The following is a 22,978-nucleotide window of genomic DNA, read 5'->3' as shown; positions in this document are numbered from 1 at the left end:
CTGCCATCTGCTGTATAGGAGGGCGTGTTGCAAGGTCAATTTATGTTTTAATGCGTTATAATACAATAAACACCTATCTGAATTATTCAGTGCTACAATGTTAAACGTCAAAACTCCATTGTTTTATAAGCCGAGGTTGAACTGATGGACAGTGGACCAGCAGCAGTCAGTATGTAACCTGACACCACTGGAGGTGTTGATGGTACTTGTGTAGAACAATAAAGAAAACAAGCTTCCTTGTCTTCTCCTGAATCACCCCAGGGTGCCGGTGAAGGGCTGACAGGCCTCCAAAATAGACTAAACATTTGTTCAGGGTTTGGGAGGGCTAGACATGGCCTATGTCTGCAGGACAGAGTTTATTTCACCACTTGGGGCAATGATATATATTTTTTAAATTTTATTTATTTATTTCACCTTTATTTAACCAGGTAAGCTAGTTGAGAACAAGTTCTCATTTGCAACTGCGACCTGGACAAGATAAAGCATAGCAGTTCGACACATACAACAACACAGAGTTACACATGGGATGAACAAAACATACAGTCAATAATACAGTAGAAAAAAAGAAAACAAAGTCTATATATGTAACAGTACAAATTTAGACCGTCCCCTCGCCCATACCCGGGCGCGAACTAGGGACCTTCTGCACACATCAACAGTCACCCTCGAAGCATCGTTACCCATCGCTCCACAAAAGCCGCGGCCCTTGCAGAGCAAGGGGAACTACTACTTCAAGGTCTCAGAGCAAGTGACGTCACTGATTGAAACGCTATTTAGCGCCCACGCTAACTAAGCTAGCCGTTTCACATCCGTTACACTCACCCCCCTTTTGACCTTCCTCCTTTTTCCGCAGCAACCAGTAATCCGGGTCAACAGCATCAATGTAACAGTATAATTTTAGACCGTCCCCTCGCCCATACCCGGGCGCGAACCAGGGACCTTCTGCACACATCAACAGTCACCCTCGAAGCATCGTTACCCATCGCTCCACAAAAGCCGCGGCCCTTGCAGAGCAAGGGGAACTACTACTTCAAGGTCTCAGAGCAAGTGACGTCACTGATTGAAACGCTATTTAGCGCCCACGCTAACTAAGCTAGCCGTTTCACATCCGTTACATATACAGTGAGTGCAAATTAGGTCAAATAAGGGAGTTAAGGCAATAAATAGGCCATGGTGGCGAAGTAATTACAATATGGCAATTTTAAACACTGGAATGGTAGATGTGCAAAAGATGGATGTGCAAGTAGAGATACTGTGGTGCAAAAGGAGCAAAATAAATAAATACAGTATGGGGATGAGGTAGATAGATGGGCTGAATACAGATGGGCTATGAACAGGTGCAGTGATCTGTGAGCTGCTCTGACAGCTGGTTCTTAAAGCTAGTGAGGGAGATGGGAATCTCCAGCTTCAGTGATTTTTGCAGTTCGTTCCAGTCAGTGCAGAGAACTGGAAGGAAAGGCGACCAAAGGAGGAATTGGCTTTGGGAGTGACCAGTGAGATTTTAGTGCGGGGCTTTACCTAGCAGAGACATGTAGATAACCTGTAGCCAGTGGGTTTGGCGACGAGTATGAAGCGAGGGCCAGCCAACGAGAGCGTATAGGTCGCAGTGGTGAGTAGTGTATGGGGATTTGGTGGCAAAACGGATGGCACTGTGATAGACTACATCCAGTTTTGATTGGATATGCTTAATGTGAGTCTGAAAGGAGAGTTTACAGTCTAGCCAGACACCTAGGTATTTGTAGTTATCCACGTATTCTAAGTCAGAGCCGTCCAGAGTAGTGATGCTGGATGGGCGGGCAGGAGCGGGCAATGATCGGTTGAATGGCATGCATTTAGTTTTATTTGCGTTTAAGAGCAGTTGGAGGCCACGGTAGGAGAGTTGTATGGCATTGAAGCTCGTCAGGAGGTTAGTTAACACAGTGTCCACTGACACACGGAGCTCTATCAGAGAAGTAGTTGGTGAACCAGGCGAGGCAATCATTTGAGAAACCAAGGCTGTTGAGTCTGCCAATAAGAATGTGGTGATTGACAGAGTCGAAAGCCTTGGCCAGGTCGATGAATACAGCTGCACAGTAATGTCTCTTATCGATGGCGGTTATGATATCGTTAAGGACCTTGCGCGTGGCTGAGGTGCACTCATGACCAGCTTGTAAACCAGATTGCATAGCGGAGAAGGTACGACATGATTCAAAATTGTCAGTAATCTGTTTGTTAACTTGGCTTTCGAAGACCTTAGAAAGGCAGGGTAGAATAGATATAGGTCTGTAGCAGTTTGGGTCTAGAGTGTCTCCCCCTTTGAAGAGGGGGATGACCGCGGAAGCTTTCCAATCTTTGGGAATCTCAGACGATACGAAAGAGAGGTTGAACAGGCTAGTAATAGGGGTTGCAACAATTTCTGCAAATCGTTTTAGAAAGAGAGGGTCCAGATTGTCTAGCCCGGCTGATTTGTAGGGGTCCAGATTTTGCAGCTCTTTCAGAACATCAGCTATCTGGATTTGGGTGAAGGAGAAATGGTGGGGGCTTGGGTGGGTTGCTTTGGAGGGTGCCGGGCAGTTTACCGGGGTAGGGGTAGCCAGGTGGAAAGCATGGCCAAACGTAGAGAAATGCTTATTGAAATTCTCAATTATAGTGGATTTGTTGGTTGTAACAGTGTTTCCTAGCCTCAGAGCATGCCATCCACCAAAGCCCTAAATTGTTAATATAGAGAGAAGCACATCATAGACCAGCACTATATGTTTTGTGTGAGGATGCGGGATGTTCATTTTAGAGAATTTGGCAGTAAGTCCAACCGGCCTCACAAACCGCAGACCATGTGCCCAGGGCCTCCACATCCGGCTTTTAATTCGGACGGGAAAGTATAGAAAATTTGATCTGTTAAGGCAGTTAACCCACAAGCGGTTATTAACCCACTGTTCCTAGGCCGTCATTGTAAATAATAATTTGCTTTTAACTGACTGGCCTAGTTAAATAAAGGTTAAATAAAATGTATATCCACAGCTGTAATAGGAGTCATTATTTTAGAAAATCAAAGGGGAGGAATTTTGAAAAAAATAAAAGGTGTACCTTTTACAAGAGAGGTTAAGGAACCCACCACACGTATCTGTAGATCTGTAGCTCATATGGACGGTGAAATATTGAACACTTGTCCTATCACAGGAAATATTCAAGTAAAATCAGTTAAATAAATAATTGCAATTCTAATGGGTCTAATTTGGAGAGGTGAGAGGTAATATTTTTTACATTTTAACTAGGCAAGTCAATTCAGAACAAATTCTTATTTACTGCCTTGTTCAGGGGCAGAAAGACAGATTTTCAACTTTTCAGCTTGGGGATTTGATCTAGCAACCTTTACTGTTACTGTCCCAACACTCTAACCACTAGGCTACCTGCCATGGTTTTAGATGTATATGACAGTTGGACTGGAAGCTATAGAAAATTAGCTCTGTATGTGAACTAATAACTACAACTGTAATAGGAAAAATGGGGAGGGGAAAAAAGGGGAGGTATTTTGAAAAACTAAATCACTTTGTTAAGAGGTCAGGGAACACACTGCACTTGTCTGTAGATCTCTAGCACATGTGGATTGGAAGCCTTTCAAAATGATAATTATGACATTAACTATTCATTTTATAACCAAGGAACTTTAAAATGGGAATTCTTATTGGTGTATCATGGATACGGGACCTCAGTGACTTTGCTACAAGTGATTTTTAGCTTGCTAGTCTCGCTAGGCTACAGTAGTTTGGGTAGGAGTGAGAAAGATCATAGGTCTATTTATGTTTGTTGAGCTCGTATTATTACATAAAATCCATTAAAAATAAACAAGTTACAATTTTAGAATGTCATTGTTGTGGTAAAAAAAACATAAAGTAAGTTTAAGATCTGTAGATCATTTAATTTAGGGATTTTTTATATATTTTTTTGCTGTAAAAAAAAAGTTTTTTTGTGTGATTTTTTACCTTTATTTAACAAGGCAAGTCAGTTAAGAACAAATGCTTATTTTCAATGACGGCCTAGGAACAGTGGGTTAACTGCCTTGTTCAGGGGTAGAACAACAGATTTTTACCTTGTCAGCTCAGGAGATTCGTTTTTGCATTCTTCCGGTTTCTAGTTCAACGCTCTAACCACTAGGCTACCTGCAGCCCCATGATTGTACATGGTCTCTTAGTTGCCAGTGGATAATATTCCCCCATTGAAATCAATGTAAAGTCACTTTTTTAAATGGAACAGAACAGAGAAAAAGTCTGTACCTTGTTCTCTGACATCATCTGATTCTAGATATATCATCCTAATCATTCCGTGGAAGTTGTACTGATGAGCAAACTCCAAATATCAAACCAATATCCAAAATGAAAACTTGACTGCTGTTTACCACAGCCACAAAGTCACGAACTCTGTCTATTTCTATAGATTCTAAATTCTAATCAATAATGAGGAGAGATAAGGTCAATCACCAATCAGGATATTACTTTATTCAAAGCTTATAAATAACATTTATGAATTATTGCAAAAATGAAAGTGGTCGCCAAAAAACCCTTAGATGATTAGTTGAGAGGTCAACGAGCGCATTTGAGCCACAGCATTTTATAGCAAAGTGCATCTTCCTGAATGTTCATGACAAACAACAGATGTATGGAATGGGTCACAAGGTGAGACTTTATATATGGGAAAGGAGTATCTCCAGCCAGATAGCATTTACCATGAAGACTGTTCTTATTGTAAGGAAACCAGAGTTTATCCCCTAAGACAAGGTTCCCATCTCATCACTGGTACCTCACAGCACAGAAACATCAACTCATTCTATGGCATAAATCAATTGTCAGCTCCAAAAGCTCCTCTCAGATCCCACAGACACAGTAGAGTTATAAGAACCCTATTATGTTTCATAAAACAACCATTTGATGCAATAACAGTATTATAATGTAATCTTGTAATTTCACCCACAACACCACGCTACTAACCTTATGCCTAACCCTAACTTTTTTTCAGGAATTTTACACTCCAGCCAATGTTGACTTTGTGGCTGTGGTAACTAGTGACAACCATGTGAGGCCAAACGTCTGCGCAATTTGAAGCGCGCTAATGCGTTGTCATGTGACCAGCACATCACGAGCTTCAGCCGCAAAAGGGAACACATGACTACTCCTTCCGTGATCTGTGAGTGCATAAGTATTGTAGCTGTTTTGTAGGTACCTACGGCCTAATTCGGACAAAAAAGGTAAGTGCCAGTGTTGGTTCATCCAGCGCATTAATAATGCAGTGTACTCAAATACCCGTTTACTCTTGTTTACTTAAACCTTGGCTAGCCTGTTGCAATCACTGTTGACATCTTCTCGGACTTTAACTAGCTAACGTTAGATTGTCTTTCAAGTCTATACGTGTCATAACTTGTTACTAGTGAACTGGTTAAAGTGTCAGGTCATTTTACTCCCAGATGTATCATTTGGTGTTGTCCCTGCTGTTCGGAGCCTTGGGGACTCTCGGCGCACCTGACGTGGATGAAATAAAGTTTCTCCCTGGGCTTCAAAAGCAGCCTAACTTCAAACAGTATTCGGGATACTTCAATGTGGCCGGCAACAAACACCTTCACTACTGGTGAGTGGGTAGCCTTGTCTTTTTAGCCATTTATAATGGCTTACTAGTGTCCTACTAACTAGCTACATATGTATTTCAAACCTAAAGGGAGCATTTTATGTGTAGGGCACATGACTTTAGTAATGAGGAAGTGTCTTGGTTTGTATGAGGAAACATTCACACCAGTATACAGTTTAATTTGACACCCATCCAGCTTATCGCTTGAGTAGTTTTATATTTGATCAGTTCCGCAAGTTATGTCTACAGACTTCATGTGGGTACCATGTCCTACACTGCTTCCCTGTCATGCAGGTTTGTGGAGTCTCAGAAGGATCCAGCTTCCAGCCCAGTGGTTCTGTGGCTGAATGGTGGCCCTGGTTGCAGCTCCCTTGACGGTTTGCTCACAGAACATGGGCCTTTCTTGGTAAGGAGAAACTCCAAAAAACAATCTAGTTGCCTCTTACACCAGTGATGTATTGTTCTTTATCTTATTGCCCTTTACTTTTGTCTCTGCCCAATGTTTACCATGCTTTGTTGCTGCCATACTTTGTTGTTTTTAGGGCTCTTGTTGTGATGTGCCTTTGTTCTACGTTTTAGAATTAATCCCAGCTCTGTCCCCGCAGGAGGCCTTTTGGTAGGCTGTCATTGTCAATAAGAATTTGTTCTTAACTAACTTTCCTAGTTAAATAAAACAATCTGTTTACACTTCTACTTCTGGGATATTTGGTCAGCTGTGATTTAGTTCTGGGTCCATACATGGTCAAAATTGAGACTTGTGAGAAGTCTTCTCTCTCAATAGGAAACCCTCAGTCAAAGCACCACCAACCCTTCTGCTAATTTCACCACATGTGCAAAGCAGTCGCAGTTTAAGCACTGCCTTTGCCACATCTATGTCCAAATAATCAGTGATTACAACCCAAACACTGCAACTGCTGCTTGTTATCCTATGCATTCAATCCCTTCGTGACAGATTCTTCGGTACATGCATATTATCTGTCCATGAGAGATTAGATTCTGCTCGTTCAAGTCTCCTGTTAGTGTAAATGATCAGAGGGCAATCTTACAACTGAATTTAACATTGTATTCCATTTAAGTTGTATTGTTGCCATTCCAGTGGTTTTGTAGTCTTTGAACGCAGTCTTATGTTCTCATTTCAGATTCAGAACGATGGCATGTCATTGGAGTACAACCCCTATTCCTGGAACATGGTTTGTCTCGTTCCTCTAGCATATCTTTGCTAACCTAGTCCAAGGTCTGTTTGTGCTCTTGCCAACTCCATTGCTGTAATTGTCACAATGGCACAGACTGGCATTCAGACTAGAAAGATACCTTGGTACCAGTCAGAAGTTTGTACATCTACTCATTAAAGGGTTTCCCTTTATACTATTTCTTATGTCGTAGAATAATAAAGACAACTACGAAGTAACCAAGTGTTCAACAAATCTAAATATATTTTTTTTCTTCTCGAAAGTAGCCACCCTTGACAGCTTTGCACATTTGGTCAACCAGCTTCACCTGGAATGCTTTTCCAACAGCCTTGAAGGAGTTCTCTCAAATTCTGAGCACTTGTTGGCTGCTTTTACTTCACTCTACAGTCCAACTAATCCCAAACAGTCTCATTAGTTGAACACTTTTTTTGGGGGGGGGTACTAGGTTATTTCATAGTTGCTGTATTTTCTACAATGTAGAAATAGTAAAAATAAAAACCCTTGAATGAGTAGTTGTCTTATTAACCATTCCAGTGGGTGGCAGTGCTTCATTTATACACATTATAGCAGATGTGGTGTTTTTAGATTGCCAACATGCTGTACCTGGAGTCCCCAGCAGGTGTTGGATATTCATACTCAGACGATAGCAACTACACCACCAATGACACTGAGGTGAGTTACCAATATGCACAGTACCTGAAGAACCACTGTTTAACCAGTTAGGGGATATGTTGAGGAACCCAGGACGTAATTGACTTGTGAATTCATTGGGATTACTCGTAGCCACTGATTTAAGTAACGCAATTTATCAGATGGTTTTATCCAATGTGACTGACAAAAAATGTATGGCCACTATTGTATTGGTGACCCTAACTGCAATTTAGCCCACGACCCTTTACCAACTGAGCCTCACAGGACCACCCATCAAGACTGACACATAAAGCCAAATATTTACATGTGCATTATGAATATCCGATAGCCATTTGCTATTAATGGAGTCACTGCTGTGACTGTACATAAGCTTATTGAGTTCTATATGGTTTTCTCTAGGTGTCTATGAATAACTTCCTGGCCTTGAAAGAGTTCTTCAAAGCCTTCCCAGAGTACATCAAGAACGAGTTCTTCCTGACGGGTGAGAGCTACGGCGGCATCTACATCCCCACCCTGGCAGAGAGAGTGATGGAGGACGCCAGCATGAACCTGCAGGTGAGGAAGATGGCCTGCAATCCCAAATGCCACCCTATCCCATGGGCAAAAGTAGAGCAGAGCACTCAATAGGAACTGGGATTCATCTGTAGGACTTCATCCCTTCAGTAACTCTCTCTCGTCCCCCGCCAAATCTGAAATTGAATGAGTAAAATCCATAGTGGTTGGCCTATTTGAGTGCAAGGTTGAGCTGGCTTCACTGTAATGCCTATCAATCCAGCCCCTCCTGATCTAGGAGGTTGAGTTACAACTTGATCGCTCCCTTCTACCCATGGTATGTTTGGAAATGTCTACTGGCTACCACGCTCCCCCATTGACAGTAGTTGCATTGTAGGTGTTTTCCTCAACACTGGTCTTTGAAGAAATGCTTTCTGCTTGGTTTAGCCTAATGTGCACCACTGCATTTAACATTGTTTGGCATTGTAGGTTGTGGTACATTTTCACCTAAATCCTCAAGTAAGAATGGATGTTAAATGTTTTTCCTCCAGGCTAATGTAGGCTATTTCATATATTTATTTTCAGGTCTCCTAATCATGCTGGCTATTCATAACCACATTAATGTAAAGCTTAGACAATCATTTTAAATACTGTTGCAGTTTAATGGCTACAGGGTCATCTGCCTTCCCTATAGCTCATTATGGTGGGAAGTTGCTATAGACAACCAAGCGCTAACAGTCTTTATCTCATTATCAGGCATTTCAAACATTATCGGGGTGTTTTCAATATAAACTGGCTTTCATCAAGCTGCCCACTCCAGAAAAAGCTTCAAACTGTAACCAGTGCCTCCATCCTGGTTCAGTTTCAGTCAACCTACCAAGGTAGTTACAAACAGCTCAGGAATGAAATCTTGTGTTGATCAAATCTTTAGCTTTAAAGCAGTGTCCATAGGATGTAGTGATCACAATATAATAGAAATATCTAGGAAAACCAAAGGCTGGGCCTAATAGTGTAGAAGACAACACAATATGTTTTTTTATGGACTCTTATGTTGTAAAGAGAATTTGCTGGTGTGTAATGAGGAGCAACCAGATGTGCACTTGACAATTATGAAAATGCTTATTCCAGTTACTAATAAGCATGCATCAATGTTAGAAAATTACTAAACTGTTCAATCCCTGTGGATTGATGAGGAATTTGAAAATTGTATGGTTGAGGTGACCGGTATAGCAATGAAGTGGCTGCACAACTGATTGGCAAATGGATCATGTGACTAAACTGGAAGAAAGTAATAATAAACTAAGAAATCATAGTAAAAAGTATTGGAGCACCTTGAATGAAACTTTGGCTAATTAATCACAACCCACCAATTTCATCGGCGAGATTAGCAAATTTCGGCATGACATGCCAGCGACAAAGGCCAACACTACATCAAGTATATTGCTTTCAGACCCTTTTACTTTTCCCACATTTTGCTACATTATAGCCTTATTCTAAAATTGATTGGATGATTTTTAAAAAAGTATACATACCCTGTAATACCAAGCAAAAACAGGTTTTTAGAAATGTTAGTAAATGTTTTTTTAAATTCAGACCCTCGGCTATTAGACTCAAATTAAGGTCAGGTGCGTCCTGTTTCCATTTCTCATCCTTCAGATGTTTGTACAACTTGATTGGAGTCTACCTGTAGTAAAGGCAATTGATTGGACATGATTTGGAAAGGCACACACCTGTCTATAAGGTCCCACAGTTGACCGTGCATGTCAGAGCAAAAACGAAGCTATGAGGTTGACGTAACTGTCTGTAGAGCTCAGACAGGATTGTGTCACATTACAGATCTGGGGAAGGGTACCAGAAAAACACTTCTGCAGTATTGACGGTCCCCAAGAACATAGTGACCCCAATTTTTGTTTGGAACCAACCAGTTCTTCCTCGAGCTGGCTGCCCGGCCAAAATGAGCAATCGGAGTAGGGGTTTTGTCAGGTAGGTGACAAATAACCCGATGGTCACTCTGACAGAGCTCCAGAGTACCTCTGTGAAGATGGGAGAACCTTCCAGAAGGACAACCACCTCTGCAGCACTCCACCAATTTAGGCCTTTATGGGAGTGGCCAGACGGAAGCCACTCCTCAGTAAAAGGCACATGACAGCTTGCTTGGAGTTTACCTAAAGGACTCTCAAATCATGTGAAATAAGATTCTCTTCTGACATAAAAATTGATCCATGACAAGAACTTGCTCCAGAGCAGTTGTGACCTCAGACTGGGTTGAAGGTTCACCTTCCAACAGGACAATGACCGTAAGTCTCAATGTCCTTGAGTGGCCCAGCCAGAGCCCGGACTTGAACCCCATCAAACATCTCTGGAGAGACCTGAAAATGGCTGTGCAGCAAAGCTCCCCATCCAACCTGACAGAGCTTGAGAGGATCTGCAGAGAAGAATGGGAGACTCTCCAAATACAGGTGTGCCAAGCTTGTGTCATACCCAAGACTCGGTTGTAATTGCTGCCAAAGGTGCTTCAACAAAGTACTGAGTAAAGGGTCTGAATGCTTAAGGAAATGTGATACTTCAGTTTATTTTTAATACTTTGCAAATGTACTTTTGTGTCGCTTTGAGGGGGAATAACAATTTAAAATTTCAGTCTAAGGGTATAAAGTAACAAGTGAAGGTCTGAGTACTCTGACAATTATGAAAGGCAAGTGTGGAAGAGGTGAAAGTTCTGTCAATGACAAGCCACCGTGGTCTGACAACTTGGCTGGAAAATTACTGAGCATAATATTGCCATGCCTAACATACATTTTAATCTTACTAGAAAGTGTGTCCTCAAGCCTGGAGGGGAAACGAGTCATTCTGCTACCCAAGAATGGTAAAGTCCCCTTTACCGGTTCAAATGGCTGACCAATCAGCCTGTTTACCAGCCTTCTGGAAATAATTGTCTGACTAGATACAATGCTAATTAACATTAAACCAATTGACAAGACTTGAGCATGCCTATAGGGAATGACATTCAACAACAGGACTTACACGAATGACAAGATTGTGGGGGCTGTTAGACTTCAGTGCAGCTTTTGACATTATTGGTCTGATGGCAAACTACTTATGCTTTACACCCCTGCTATATTTTGGATAGTTACCTTAATGGTAGCCTCTAAACATAATCCAGGTAGAATCAGGAATGCCCCAGGGCAGATGTCTCAACTTCTATTTACTTTTTTTTATTTTTATTTTTTTATAATTCAGTCGTGTGGTCAGGTGCCACGGACCTCGGATGTACTATCGTCTCAACAGGGCAGCATGGCTGGCCCTTAAACATACACAGGGCACTAACATTATGTATGTCAATCTCTCATGGCTCAAATTGGAGTAGAGTTTGACTTCATCCCTACTTGTTTTTGCAAGAGGTGTTGACAATTTGTTTAAACAAGTCTGTTTAAACTGCTTACACACAACTGCTTGCACAATGGCTACCCCCACAAGCAATGCCACCAGAGGCCTCTTAGTCCCCAAGTCCAGAACAGACTAAGGGAGGTGTACAGTACTACATGGAACTCTATTCCACATCAGGTAACTGATGCAAGTGCTCGAATCAGATTAAAAAATATATAAAAATTAGCTTTATGGAACAGCAGGTACTGTGAAGAGCCACTCGTATGCACACTCTACCTACATGTAAATGGTAATATTGGTGTATGGGGTTATTATACATTTTGTATTGTAGTGGTATAATATGTGATCTAAGTTCCTTAATGTGTTTGGACCCCAGGTAGAGTAGCTGCTTCCTTGGAAGGAACTAATGGCGATCCCTAATACAAATAATCCGTTTTTTTCTTTTTTTTCTCCCAGGGTATTGCAGTTGGCAATGGGATGTCAAGTTATGAGATGAACGACAACTCTCTCGTCTACTTTGCTTATTACCATGGACTCCTTGGGACAAGGTACTGTTATTGCCTTTTCCTAATGTCATATCCTGGTCTCAGATCTGTTTGTGCCCTTGCCAACTTAAGTTTTTTGTCAAAGCTAAGCATACTGGGTATGATGGTACCAAGAGACTAGCTCTTAGTCAGGCTCTGTTTTTAAGTGAAGCCTACATGCACAGAATCAATAACCACTGGTTATGTGGTTCTGTGTTCCTGGCAGTTTGTGGAGTGACTTGCAGGCCTATTGCTGCGACGGTGGAAAATGTGACTTCTACAACAATCAGAACCCTAACTGCTCCAGCAATGTGAGTCCATTTACGATGATTGATTCTCCATTTTTAATAGATCTTGGATTTATTGACAACATTCTTCGGTCACATTGATTCTCAATGGAAACAAGGCACTAAAAATGATTGTAAGTCTAGAGGTATATTCAGTAGTTGCTATGACTAGTTTGTGTAAAATACTGTTCATTGTCAGCACCAATTTACTAGTTTTACTATTTCTATACACAGAACCAATCAAAAGTTTGGACACTTACTCATTCCAGGGTGTTTGATTTTTACTGTTTTCTACATTGTAGAATAATGCCATCACCAATGAAATTACACCTATGGAATCATGTAGTAACCAAGTGTTTTTAAATAAATCCAAATATATTTTGATTTGTTTTAAAGTAGCCACACTTCACTGTTTTGCATTCTCTCAACCAGCTTCATGAGGTAGTCACCTGGAATGCATTTCAGTAACAGGTGTGCATTGTTAAAAGCTCATTTGTGCAAGTTCTTTCTGCAAAGTGTTTTAGAATATCAGTTGTGTTGTGACAAGGTAGAGGTTGTATAAATATGGCCCTACTTGGTAAAAGACCAAGTCCATATTATGGCAAAAAAAAAGCTCAAATAGCCAAAGAGAAATGCAGTCTATTACTTTGAGACATGAAGGTCAGTCTGAATAATGTCAAGAACTTTGAATGTTTCTTTAAGTGCAGTTGTGATGAAACTGGCTCATGAGGACCGCCACAGGAAAGGAAGACCCTGAGTTACCTCTATTGAACTTATCCTCTGCAGCAGAGTTACCAGCCTCAGAAATGGGTAATTAACTGCACCTCAGATTGCAGCCCCAATAAATGCTTCAAGGAGTTCAAGTAACGGACACATCAACTGTTCAGAGGAGACTGTGTGAATCAGGCCTTCATGGTCGAATTGCTGCAAAGAAACTAGAGGTCGACCAAATAATCGGCATGGCCGATTTCAAGTTTACATAACAATCAGCCTTTTTGGATGCCGATTGCACTCCGAGAAGACTGCGTGGCAACCTGACCACCTGTTATGCGAGTGCAGCAAGGAGCCAAGTTAAGCTGCTAGCTACCATTTAATGTATCTTTAAAAAAAACAATGAATCTTCACATAATCACTAGTTAACTACACATGGTTGATATTACTAGTTTATTTAGCTTGTCCTGCTGTTGCATATAATAAATGCGAGTCCGTGTATGCAGCAGGTTGGGCCACCTGGCTCTTTGTGAACTGTGTGAAGACCATTTATTCTAAACAAAGACTAATTTGCCAGAATTTTACTTAATTATGATGACATTGACGGTTGTGCGACATTTAGACTTATGGATGCCACCTGTTTGATTAAAATACTGAACGGTTCTGTGTTTCACTGAAAGAATACGTTTTGTTTTTGACGTGATTGTTTCTGGATTTGACTAAAGTCTCGTATTACTGTTTATTATAAAGTCTATGGTCTGAGCGGTGGTAGGCAGCAGCAGGCTCGTAAGCATTCATTCAAGCTTTTTTGGTCCTCCAATCGATATCGCCGTTGAAATAATCATAATCGGTCGACCTCTAAAAGAAACCACTAATGGACATTAGACCGGTGGACATCTGTCCTTTAGGTTGGATGAGTCCAAATTAGATTTTTGGTTCCAACCGCCGTGTCTTTGTGGCGTAGAGTAAGGGAACGGATGATCTCTGCATGTGTGGTTCACACCATGAAGCTTGGGGGTGCTTTGCTTGTGAGTCTGATTTTATTTCATTCAAGGCACGCTTAACCAACATGGTTACCACAGCATTCTGTAGTGATACGCCATCCCATCTGGCTTGCACTTAGTGGGATGATCATTCGTTTTTTTTCAACAGGACAATGACCAAAACCCCTCCAGAATGTTTAAGCGCTATTTGACCAAGAAGGAGAGTGATGGAATGCTGCATCAGATGACCTGGCCTCCGCAATCCCCTGACCTCAACCCAATTGAGATGGTTTGGGATGAGTTGGACTGCAGAGTGAAGGAAAAGCAGCCAACAAGTGCTCAGAATATGTGGGAACTTCAAGACTGTTGGAGAAGCATTCCTCATGAAGCTGGTTGTGACAAGGCCAAGCATGCAAAGCTGTCATGAAGGCAAAGGGTGGCTACTTTGATTTATCTAAAGTCTATTTTGATTTGTTAACTTTTTTTTTTTTTTTTTTTTTGGTTAATACATGATTCAATAAGGGTTCACAGTTTGTCTTCACTAATCTATAATATAGTAAATATAAACCCTTGAATGAGAAGGTGTCTAAAGTTGTCTGATACCTACAGTGCCTTGCGAAAGTATTCGGCCCCCTTGAACTTTGCGACCTTTTGCCACATTTCAGGCTTCAAACATAAAGATATAAAACTATTTTTTTTTGTGAAGAATCAACAACAAGTGGGACACAATCATGAAGTGGAACGACATTTATTGGATATTTCAAACTTTTTTAACAAATCAAAAACTGAAAAATTGGGCGTGCAAAATTATTCAGCCCCTTTACTTTCAGTGCAGCAAACTCTCTCCAGAAGTTCAGTGAGGATCTCTGAATGATCCAATGTTGACCTAAATGACTAATGATGATAAATACAATCCACCTGTGTGTAATCAAGTCTCCGTATAAATGCACCTGCACTGTGATAGTCTCAGAGGTCCGTCAAAAGCGCAGAGAGCATCATGAAGAACAAGGAACACACCAGGCAGGTCCGAGATACTGTTGTGAAGAAGTTTAAAGCCGGATTTGGATACAAAAATATTTCCCAAGCTTTAAACATCCCAAGGAGCACTGTGCAAGCGATAATATTGAAATGGAAGGAGTATCAGACCACTGCAAATCTACCAAGACCTGGCCGTCCCTCAACTTTCAGCTCATACAAGGAGAAGACTGATCAGAGATGCAGCCAAGAGGCCCATGATCACTCTGGATGAACTGCAGAGATCTACAGCTGAGGTGGGAGACTCTGTCCATAGGACAACAATCAGTCTGAAAACTGAAAACTGCTGTTCACAAATGCTCTCCATCCAACCTCACTGAGCTCGAGCTGTTTTGCAAGGAGGAATGGGAAAAAATGTCAGTCTCTCGATGTGCAAAACTGATAGACGTACCCCAAGCGACTTACAGCTGTAATCGCAGCAAAAGGTGGCGCTACAAAGTATTAACTTAAGGGGGCTGAATAATTTTGCACGCCCAATTCTTCAGTTTTTGATTTGTTAAAAAAGTTTGAAATATCCAATAAATGTCGTTCCACTTCATGATTGTGTCCCACTTGATGTTGATTCTTCACAAAAAAATACAGTTTTATATCTTTGTTTGAAGCCTGAAATGTGGCAAAAGGTCGCAAAGTTCAAGGGGGCCGAATACTTTCGCAAGGCACTGTATATTAATTTTATCTTTATCACCTAGCTTAGTGAGGTGCAGGATGTTGTCTACAATTCTGGATTGAACATCTACAACCTGTATGCCCCATGTCCTGGAGGAGTTGGCCAGAGAGTTGGGTAAGACCAGTTACTTGACAGATTTCACTGTCTTCACACAAGAACCAGCTTAACTCCTACATGAAAATGAAGGGTTTCAAGTTGGGTTCAATTCGGGAAGCTAACATACTCATATTTGGAATTTAGTTTACTTCCTGGATTGAATTGGGATGTACACCCTACCCTGCTTAATACACAAGCTATGGTAATTCAACTGAATCTCAGACCTGAGGTGTATCCTATGATTTTAGGTAATGTACTTTGGGTTTTCTAAAGCTATCCAGCTTCAGCCATACTACTACGGTGGTTATTACTCGTCGGCAAGCCGCTAACTCTAGCAGGCACGTGCATGTCATGCATGCCCTTCGAACGCCCAACTCTTCATTGAGACCATGTGAAACACCCTTTAAGTCAGTGCCACATTGTAATTTGTGCTGAAATCAAAACGAAACACCATCTTACAGATTCTGTAGGCTATGGTGTGAAATGGCCTCTTAGAAGTGCTGGCTTTATTTTATCGTCAGTGTATTGCTTATCAATTCACAAGCAATACATAGCGTCACTTTTTAGTGTGGGAAGTTAAAGTAATTCTCATTACTAAATGTGATTCATTTTAAAAACGTGTATTTAATCTGTCATCTTCCTCATATGAAGTGGCTTCTGAAGCTATCTTTAAGTGACGGTTGATTTCATTGGTCCTAAAGTTGTGGCTCACACTTCATTCAGGATAAATTGAGTTGGTTTGCCCTGCAACAGGTTCATTCTGAAGGTTTCATTGCCATATAAATATACCTGTTAGAAAGGTGAACCTCTTAGTACTGGTTGACCAAAGTGGCCTTTAACTCTAACCACGTATGTGAACGTCCCTTTTTTTAGGATTCTGTCTTTCAAAGATAATTTGTAAAAATCCAAATAACGTCAGATCTTCATTGTAAAGGGTTTAAACACTGTTTCCCATGCTTGTTCAATGAATCATAAACAATTAATGAACATGCACCTGTGGAACGGTCTTTAAGACACTAACAGCTTAACAGACTAGGCAATTAAGGTCACAGTTATGGAAACTTAGGACACTAAAGAGGTCTTTCTACTGACTCTGGAAAAACGCCAAACAAAGATGCCCAGGGTCCCTGCTCATCTGTGTTACAGGGACGACATCCTCCTCCCATGTGGTACCCTTCCTGCAGGCTTATCCTGACATGACCCTTCGGCATGACAATGCCATCACGCACAGAACGAACAGTATGGGTGATTTCCTGCAAGACAGGCATGTTGGTGTTCTGCCATGGCCAGCGACGAGCCAAGATCTCAATCCCATTGAGCACGTCTGGGACCTGTTGGCTATGAGTGTGAGGGCCACGGCCATTTCCCCCCCCCAGAAATGTCCTGGAACTTGCCGGTCCCTTGGTGGAAGAGTGGGTTAACATCTCACAACAAGAACGAGCAAATCTGGTGTAGTCAATGAGATGCAGCTGGTGGCCACACCAGATAGTGACTTTTGATTTTGACCCGCCCCCCCTTGTTCAGGGATATATTAATCCATTTCTGTTAGTCACACGTCTGTGGAACGTGTTCAGTTTGTCTCACACTCATGTTCATACATTTACACATGTTAAGTTTGCTGAAAATAAATGTAGTTGACAGTTGAGGGGTTTCTTTTTTGCTGAGTTAAGTATACGGCTCTGCATACAGTAGGTCCTAACTGTTCAAATCAAATTTTATTGGTCACATACACATGGTTAGCAGATGATACTGCATGGTCAGAACATCTAACAATTTCACGACTACCTTACACTTGTGTGTATAATGGAATGATTAAGGATATGTACATATAAATACATGGTTGGCTGAACGGCATAGGCAAGATACAGTATATACATATGAGATGAGTAATGTATGAAAACATTATATAAATTGTCATTGTTTGACTAGTGATGTCTTTATTAGTGGCTAGAGATTAGAGTCCGTATGTTGGCAGCAGCCACTCAATGTTAGTGATGGCTGTTAAACAGTGATGGCCTTGAAGCTGTTTTTCAGTCTCGGTCCCAGCATTGACCTGTACTGACCTAGCCTTCTGGATGATAGCGGGGTGAACAGGCTGTGTCTCAGGTGGTGGTCCTTGTTCTTTTTGGCCTTCCTGTGACATCGGGTGGTGTAGGTGTCCTGGAGGGCAGGTAGTTTGCCCCCACATATGTAGTTGTCTTGGCTATCATTAATGTTATGATTTATCAAATCGAGTAACTGTTTAATTATTACGATTAAAATAATCCTGTAACAATTTCCTCATTATAGCGGTCTTGGTGCACCATGGAAAAGTTGAGTTACCATTTTTCCGAATAAACTCTAAAATCTTTTAGTCATCAAATAATTGATACCTTTGACTATCTCATTCTGAATGGCGCTAAATCCTTATCTGCACGAACCCTTGCATAAATGATGAATTGGCTTAGTAAATAAATCGCACAGAATTACTTAAACACACAAACAGAATAGCTTATACATTGATTAGTACATAATGCAATGCAAATTCCCTAGTGGACTAAACCCTATGATGACTTGGTAGACAATTGAAAGGGGTGGGGACAGAATGGACGAATTACATACAGTTGAGAACTAGGCTCATGGAAATGCTAATACTTTGCACATGAAAGGCCGCTCATTCGAAAGAAAGGGTGTTGTCTGTGCTTGTGTGGCTGCTGACTTAAGACTTCATATGGAAAAAACATTTCTCTTTTTTTTTTAAGGCCAACATTTCATCTCTCATATTTAATCATAAGTTCCCCAGCATTTGGATGTGAATCTGATCACTGGGAAATATACACATTCAGAGTTCTCCTGTCCTTTGTTACACTACAAATTAGTAATGAATTCGATATTGTTTTAAGTACACACTGACCCTTCCAACTGCTTGGAATACAGAAATATTGTTTCATTCAACCTTTTGTTACCATAATGCAACGCGTGTGTCTCTCTCTCTCTCGCGGAACAAATAGATTTAACTTCCATTTCGGAGAGTGGGTGAGTTTCCCTGCAGGTATTTACGACTGTCATAAAACATGCAGCTTCACCCCTCTTCCCCTCTGTGGGAGAGGGCGCTGTTGAGCGGACCCAATGTAACCTGATCCTTCAGCTCTGAACCCGGGTCATGACATAGGGCCCTGCATACAGGAGGTCTTATAGTAACTCCTCTCACCACGTATGCTCTGCATAGGTTAAGCTAGTAGGTGTCATTCTTCTGCTCCAGATGTGTTAATGTCCTCTTGCTTTCTTCTCTGACATGTTGATGTTCTCTGTGCAGCACTGACAATGGGCACCTGGTGATTCGAGATCTGGGTAACAGTTTCCTTAACCATGAATGGACTCAACTCTGGAACCAGGTACATTAATTTACTCTAAAGGAATACTTTTGTGCTGAGGACCTGTTTCAATGGTTATAAATATGTATTAGCTGTACGCAATGGTTATTTTTAGTTTTGGGGATTTTACCAGTCCCTTCGGTTAGCGTTTCTCATCAGTAAGGCTGGGTGTATATACTCAAAGCGGTCTCTAGCAAAACGTAAAGAGCAAGCGTGGTTTCAACCTACATGTACCAAAATGTCCATAAGGAGCCCGTCTGTACAATGCATGATTACGTCATAGTATGTCTAGGTGCAGTGTTGACCAAGGGCAGAGAACATATTCTGACTGCAAATCAAGTCTTTCATTATATGAATTTAAATTTAAAATCCTTCTGACTTCAATTCAAATGAACCCCAACCCTGGTGTAGGAGACTATATCCGGCCTTAGTTGTGTACCTCTCCGATCTCGTAGAAGCTGAAGGGTGTGGCGTCTCTGTACAAGCTTGTGAGGCTGGACCCTCCCTGCACCAATTCTACCCCGTCTACCTTGTACCTCAACAACCCCTACGTCAAAGCAGCCCTCCACATCTCCCCCTCTGCTCTACCCTGGTCGGTATGCAGGTAAGTGACGAAGTTACAAGGAGGCAACTTGACTCACGGCTATCTGACGTTCAGAGGGTAGATAATATGGTCAAGATACAGGTCCTACATCCAGGTCTTGACACTGTCTTTTAACCCTTCATAGGACGGGGTGTTGTGGGTGGGTTTATAGTCTAGATTACCTAGGAGAAGTTGTTTAAAATTAATTTTTTATACAATACTGATTTCTGTAATACTGAGTGGGGCAGAGCTGCACAATCCTGTTTACTCATTCACCCAAGTTGTTGGAACCTGTCATTTTGGGTCGAGAGTGAAAAGGGTTTCACTGGGGCCAATAAAAGGTGATTGGTTCGGAGAGCAACAAACTTGCGTTGGGTTAAATTGTTTAATTGAGAACAGTGCTCTTTTGTGGTTCAGACTGGACCTGTTTTCCCCATCACTGTGTCAATATAAATAACTGTAGGTTTAGGTCTTGATCTAGCTGGACTATGTGTTCTCTGCTGTTACAGCGCTGAGGTGAATCTGAACTACAACCGGCTGTACATGGATGTGAGGAAGCAGTACTTGAAGCTGTTGGGAGCTCTGGTGAGCTCGTTAGTGTGTTCTTCCAGATACTGTGTTGGCGCTCGTTAGTGTGTTCTTCCGTATACTGTGTTTGAAATTGCCTGGAACAATGGAGCCAATATAATGGCTTTAAAAGTGCAAGGCACTCATGTTAATTGAAATGCATACCAGGTGACAACCTCATGAAGCTGGTTGAGATGATGCCAAAGCTGTCAAGACAAAGCAGGGCTACTTTGAAGAATCTCAAATATAAAATACATTTTGATTTTAACACTTTGGTTACTACATGATTCCTTATGTTTCATAGTTTTGATGTCACTATTCTACAATCTAAAAATCTTGGAATGAGTAGGTGTCAACTTTTGACTGGTACTGTATGTGTATGAACCCAGGTCTGACTGTAATTAGTGGTCTTGGCAGTAGTGCTATAAATGTCTTCCGTCTCTTGTAGAAGTACAGAGTGCTGGTGTACAACGGTGACGTAGACATGGCCTGCAACTTCCTTGGGGACGAGTGGTTCGTGGAGTCTCTCCATCAGGAGGTAGATTAACCTTTTGCACAAAGTAAAGACACTACATGACCGGATGGGAACTGAACAGAGATGAGGCTGCTGGTGTCATGTCTGGTTCTGTGTGCACCATGGGAAGTTTCTCTTGAGTACAGCTCTAGGATCTGATTCCTTTCTCTCAATCGATTTAGTGGGAAATGCTAAACTGATGCAAGATCGGCAACAACTTCACCCTGTTCTATGCTGTGGCATGGCCCTTGACCTCTGGCCCATTTCTCCCCAGGTCCAGGTGAAGAGGAGGCCTTGGCTCTACTACACCGGCGAGAGTCAGCAGGTGGGCGGTTTCGTCAAGGAGTTCTCCAACTTGGCCTTCCTCACCGTCAAGGTAACGATTCAACCAAATATAAAATTCGAACCTGTGTTTCATCATTACCTGTGGCTGTATGGATTTCTGGTTGCAAGTACTATCATTTAGAACAAATTCCATTTTAACATACTAAACTCTAACCCCCTGCCCTCTCCACTAGCCTGTTTGCGGATCTGTGCAAACTAACTTCAGTAGGTAGAGCAATTTTTAACCCCAAAGACTTTGTATTCGATCACTGAGCTGAAGGCTAGGCAAGGTTTCAGATCTCAGACAAGACAACAATTCACAGAACAGTCTTGGTCACCAAACTACTTCTTCCCTTCCCTTAGACCAAAGGAATAGGGGATTGTTGGAGGTTTTCGATAATGTTTCCGACCAGACAGAAGTCGGTTTTGCTGTCAGGTATACAGTACATTGTAGCCAATCACTGCAGTAAAAATATTTTACTATTCCCCTCTGGGGAAGCAGGTACTGTGGTAAGATACCATTATCTTAACACGTAGCTTCAGAGAAAGTCCAGATTTGTGTTCAGTCTTGCCTGGAAAAATACAGGAGTGCTTTAAATCAGGGTTGTGTTCATTAGACACCAAATGGATGAAAACAGACAAACTGGGAGTTCTGTTTTTTCAAAACGTTTAAGCGTTTTCCTTTGCGTTTCCTAATGAACATGACCCAGTTTGCCGGGAGAGTGCTAACCAACTTTCTCCTTGTTTATCAACAGGGTTCAGGTCACATGGTCCCCACAGACAAGCCCATCGCTGCCTTCACCATGTTCTCTCGCTTCATCAAGAAACAGCCCTACTGATCTGTGAACAAAGTCTTTAGCCTGGTCCCAGATCTGTTTATGCCTTTTGTCTACCATGGGATTTGGCTGGCTATACAGCAGAAGCTGATCTGGGACCTGCTGTATAATTTGATTTGCACTAGTTTATGATAAAGCACTGGCTTGTAAATCCAAAGACCACTGACATAATGTTCCAAGTGTTTTGTTAGCCTGATCCCAGATCTGTTTATGCAGTTTCGTCAACCATGGTAGTTGGCTGGCTATACAGCAGAAGCTGATCTGAGACGAGGGCTAGTGTTTTGTATGGCGTCTGTTTCAGACATTTTGATTCTGCTGAGATTGAGTTCAATCTATTTGTTAATTAGGAGAAATAAAATCATTTTTTTAAATATTCACTCACATTGGCTTGAGCTCTTAGCACTAAGTATGTATTTAGCATTCTGTGTTACACAAGGCAATGGTGGGGTGACTCTTTACTTAAGTGAAATTCACTTAGTCTCTCATTGACATCAATCGGGGATGAAGTGGTTATACAGACCTTATAATGACAAAATGAAACCTTAGTTCACAAATATTCTTGTGTTTCTTTTAGTAATTAGTCAATCTTATTAAAGATTCACTATTCAGAAACCACTTCCTGGTTACTCAAATTCTAATAGTTTTGTTTGACGAAATGAGCAGGTAGTGTAGATCATTGTACCATGTAAACCGCTGTGAATTCTTTTCAATAACCAAAAATATTGTTTAGGTTTTGTGCACAAGCTTCAAAGTAAGATGCAAAAATGGAACTTAAGACCAGGATGTATAGAAATAGCGCATATGGAACTGATCTATGCTTTTTTTGACTTTCTTTTGAGTGACAGATCTAGAATGCACATTTCTGTGAATTTGGTTGGGTCACCCAAAGTTCATATTGCAGCTTTAAGTGCAAGTTCAGCTATTAATTTAAATAGGATTTACCCTTAATACCTGTCTAGGTAGTTTCTGTTCACTGTCAGGCATTGTCTTTTGGAAGAAAACACCTGGATGTGCTGTAAGTCATTAAAATATAATAATCTGAAGTTATTACTAGTGCCTCATCACAGAAATGATTACTTGTAATCACTTTGATCAAAAGGGAACATGTCTATGTTTAGCTGTATTCACATTGATTCTGCCATGGTTTCATAATAAATACCTGATCAACTTTGTTCACGTGTGTGTGATT

General features: G+C 41.3%; 1 protein-coding gene across 3 annotated transcripts; it reads left to right on the top strand.

The window, feature by feature from the left end:
- The first annotated feature begins 5,034 nt into the window (after positions 1 to 5,034).
- Positions 5,035 to 22,961, top strand: ctsa (cathepsin A). Of its 3 annotated transcripts, XM_021610685.3 has the most exons (15): positions 5,035 to 5,218; positions 5,435 to 5,595; positions 5,887 to 5,998; positions 6,732 to 6,782; positions 7,368 to 7,454; positions 7,833 to 7,988; positions 11,766 to 11,857; positions 12,060 to 12,144; positions 15,539 to 15,630; positions 18,908 to 18,986; positions 19,421 to 19,569; positions 20,058 to 20,133; positions 20,564 to 20,653; positions 20,904 to 21,005; positions 21,709 to 22,961. In XM_021610685.3, the coding sequence occupies exons 2-15, from the start codon at positions 5,435 to 5,437 to the stop codon at positions 21,790 to 21,792; spliced, it is 1,416 nt and encodes a 471-aa protein (XP_021466360.1). In that variant the 5' UTR covers positions 5,035 to 5,218; the 3' UTR covers positions 21,793 to 22,961. The 3 variants fall into 3 exon arrangements, with proteins under 3 accessions (XP_021466360.1, XP_090098094.1, XP_090098095.1); XM_090241968.1 differs by lacking the exons at positions 15,539 to 15,630; positions 18,908 to 18,986; positions 19,421 to 19,569; positions 20,058 to 20,133 and having other exon boundaries at positions 5,082 to 5,218; XM_090241969.1 differs by lacking the exons at positions 15,539 to 15,630; positions 18,908 to 18,986; positions 19,421 to 19,569; ... (2 more) ...; positions 20,904 to 21,005; positions 21,709 to 22,961 and adding an exon at positions 13,984 to 15,387 and having other exon boundaries at positions 5,082 to 5,218.
- The last annotated feature ends 17 nt before the right edge of the window (positions 22,962 to 22,978 follow it).

The sequence above is a fragment of the Oncorhynchus mykiss genome, chromosome 7 (assembly GCF_057628025.1).
Source record: "Oncorhynchus mykiss isolate SJ-2025 chromosome 7, ASM5762802v1, whole genome shotgun sequence".
Lineage (NCBI taxonomy): Eukaryota > Metazoa > Chordata > Actinopteri > Salmoniformes > Salmonidae > Oncorhynchus > Oncorhynchus mykiss.
The sequence above is the reverse complement of the archived record's forward strand: the minus strand, read 5'-3'. Positions and strand labels throughout refer to the sequence as shown.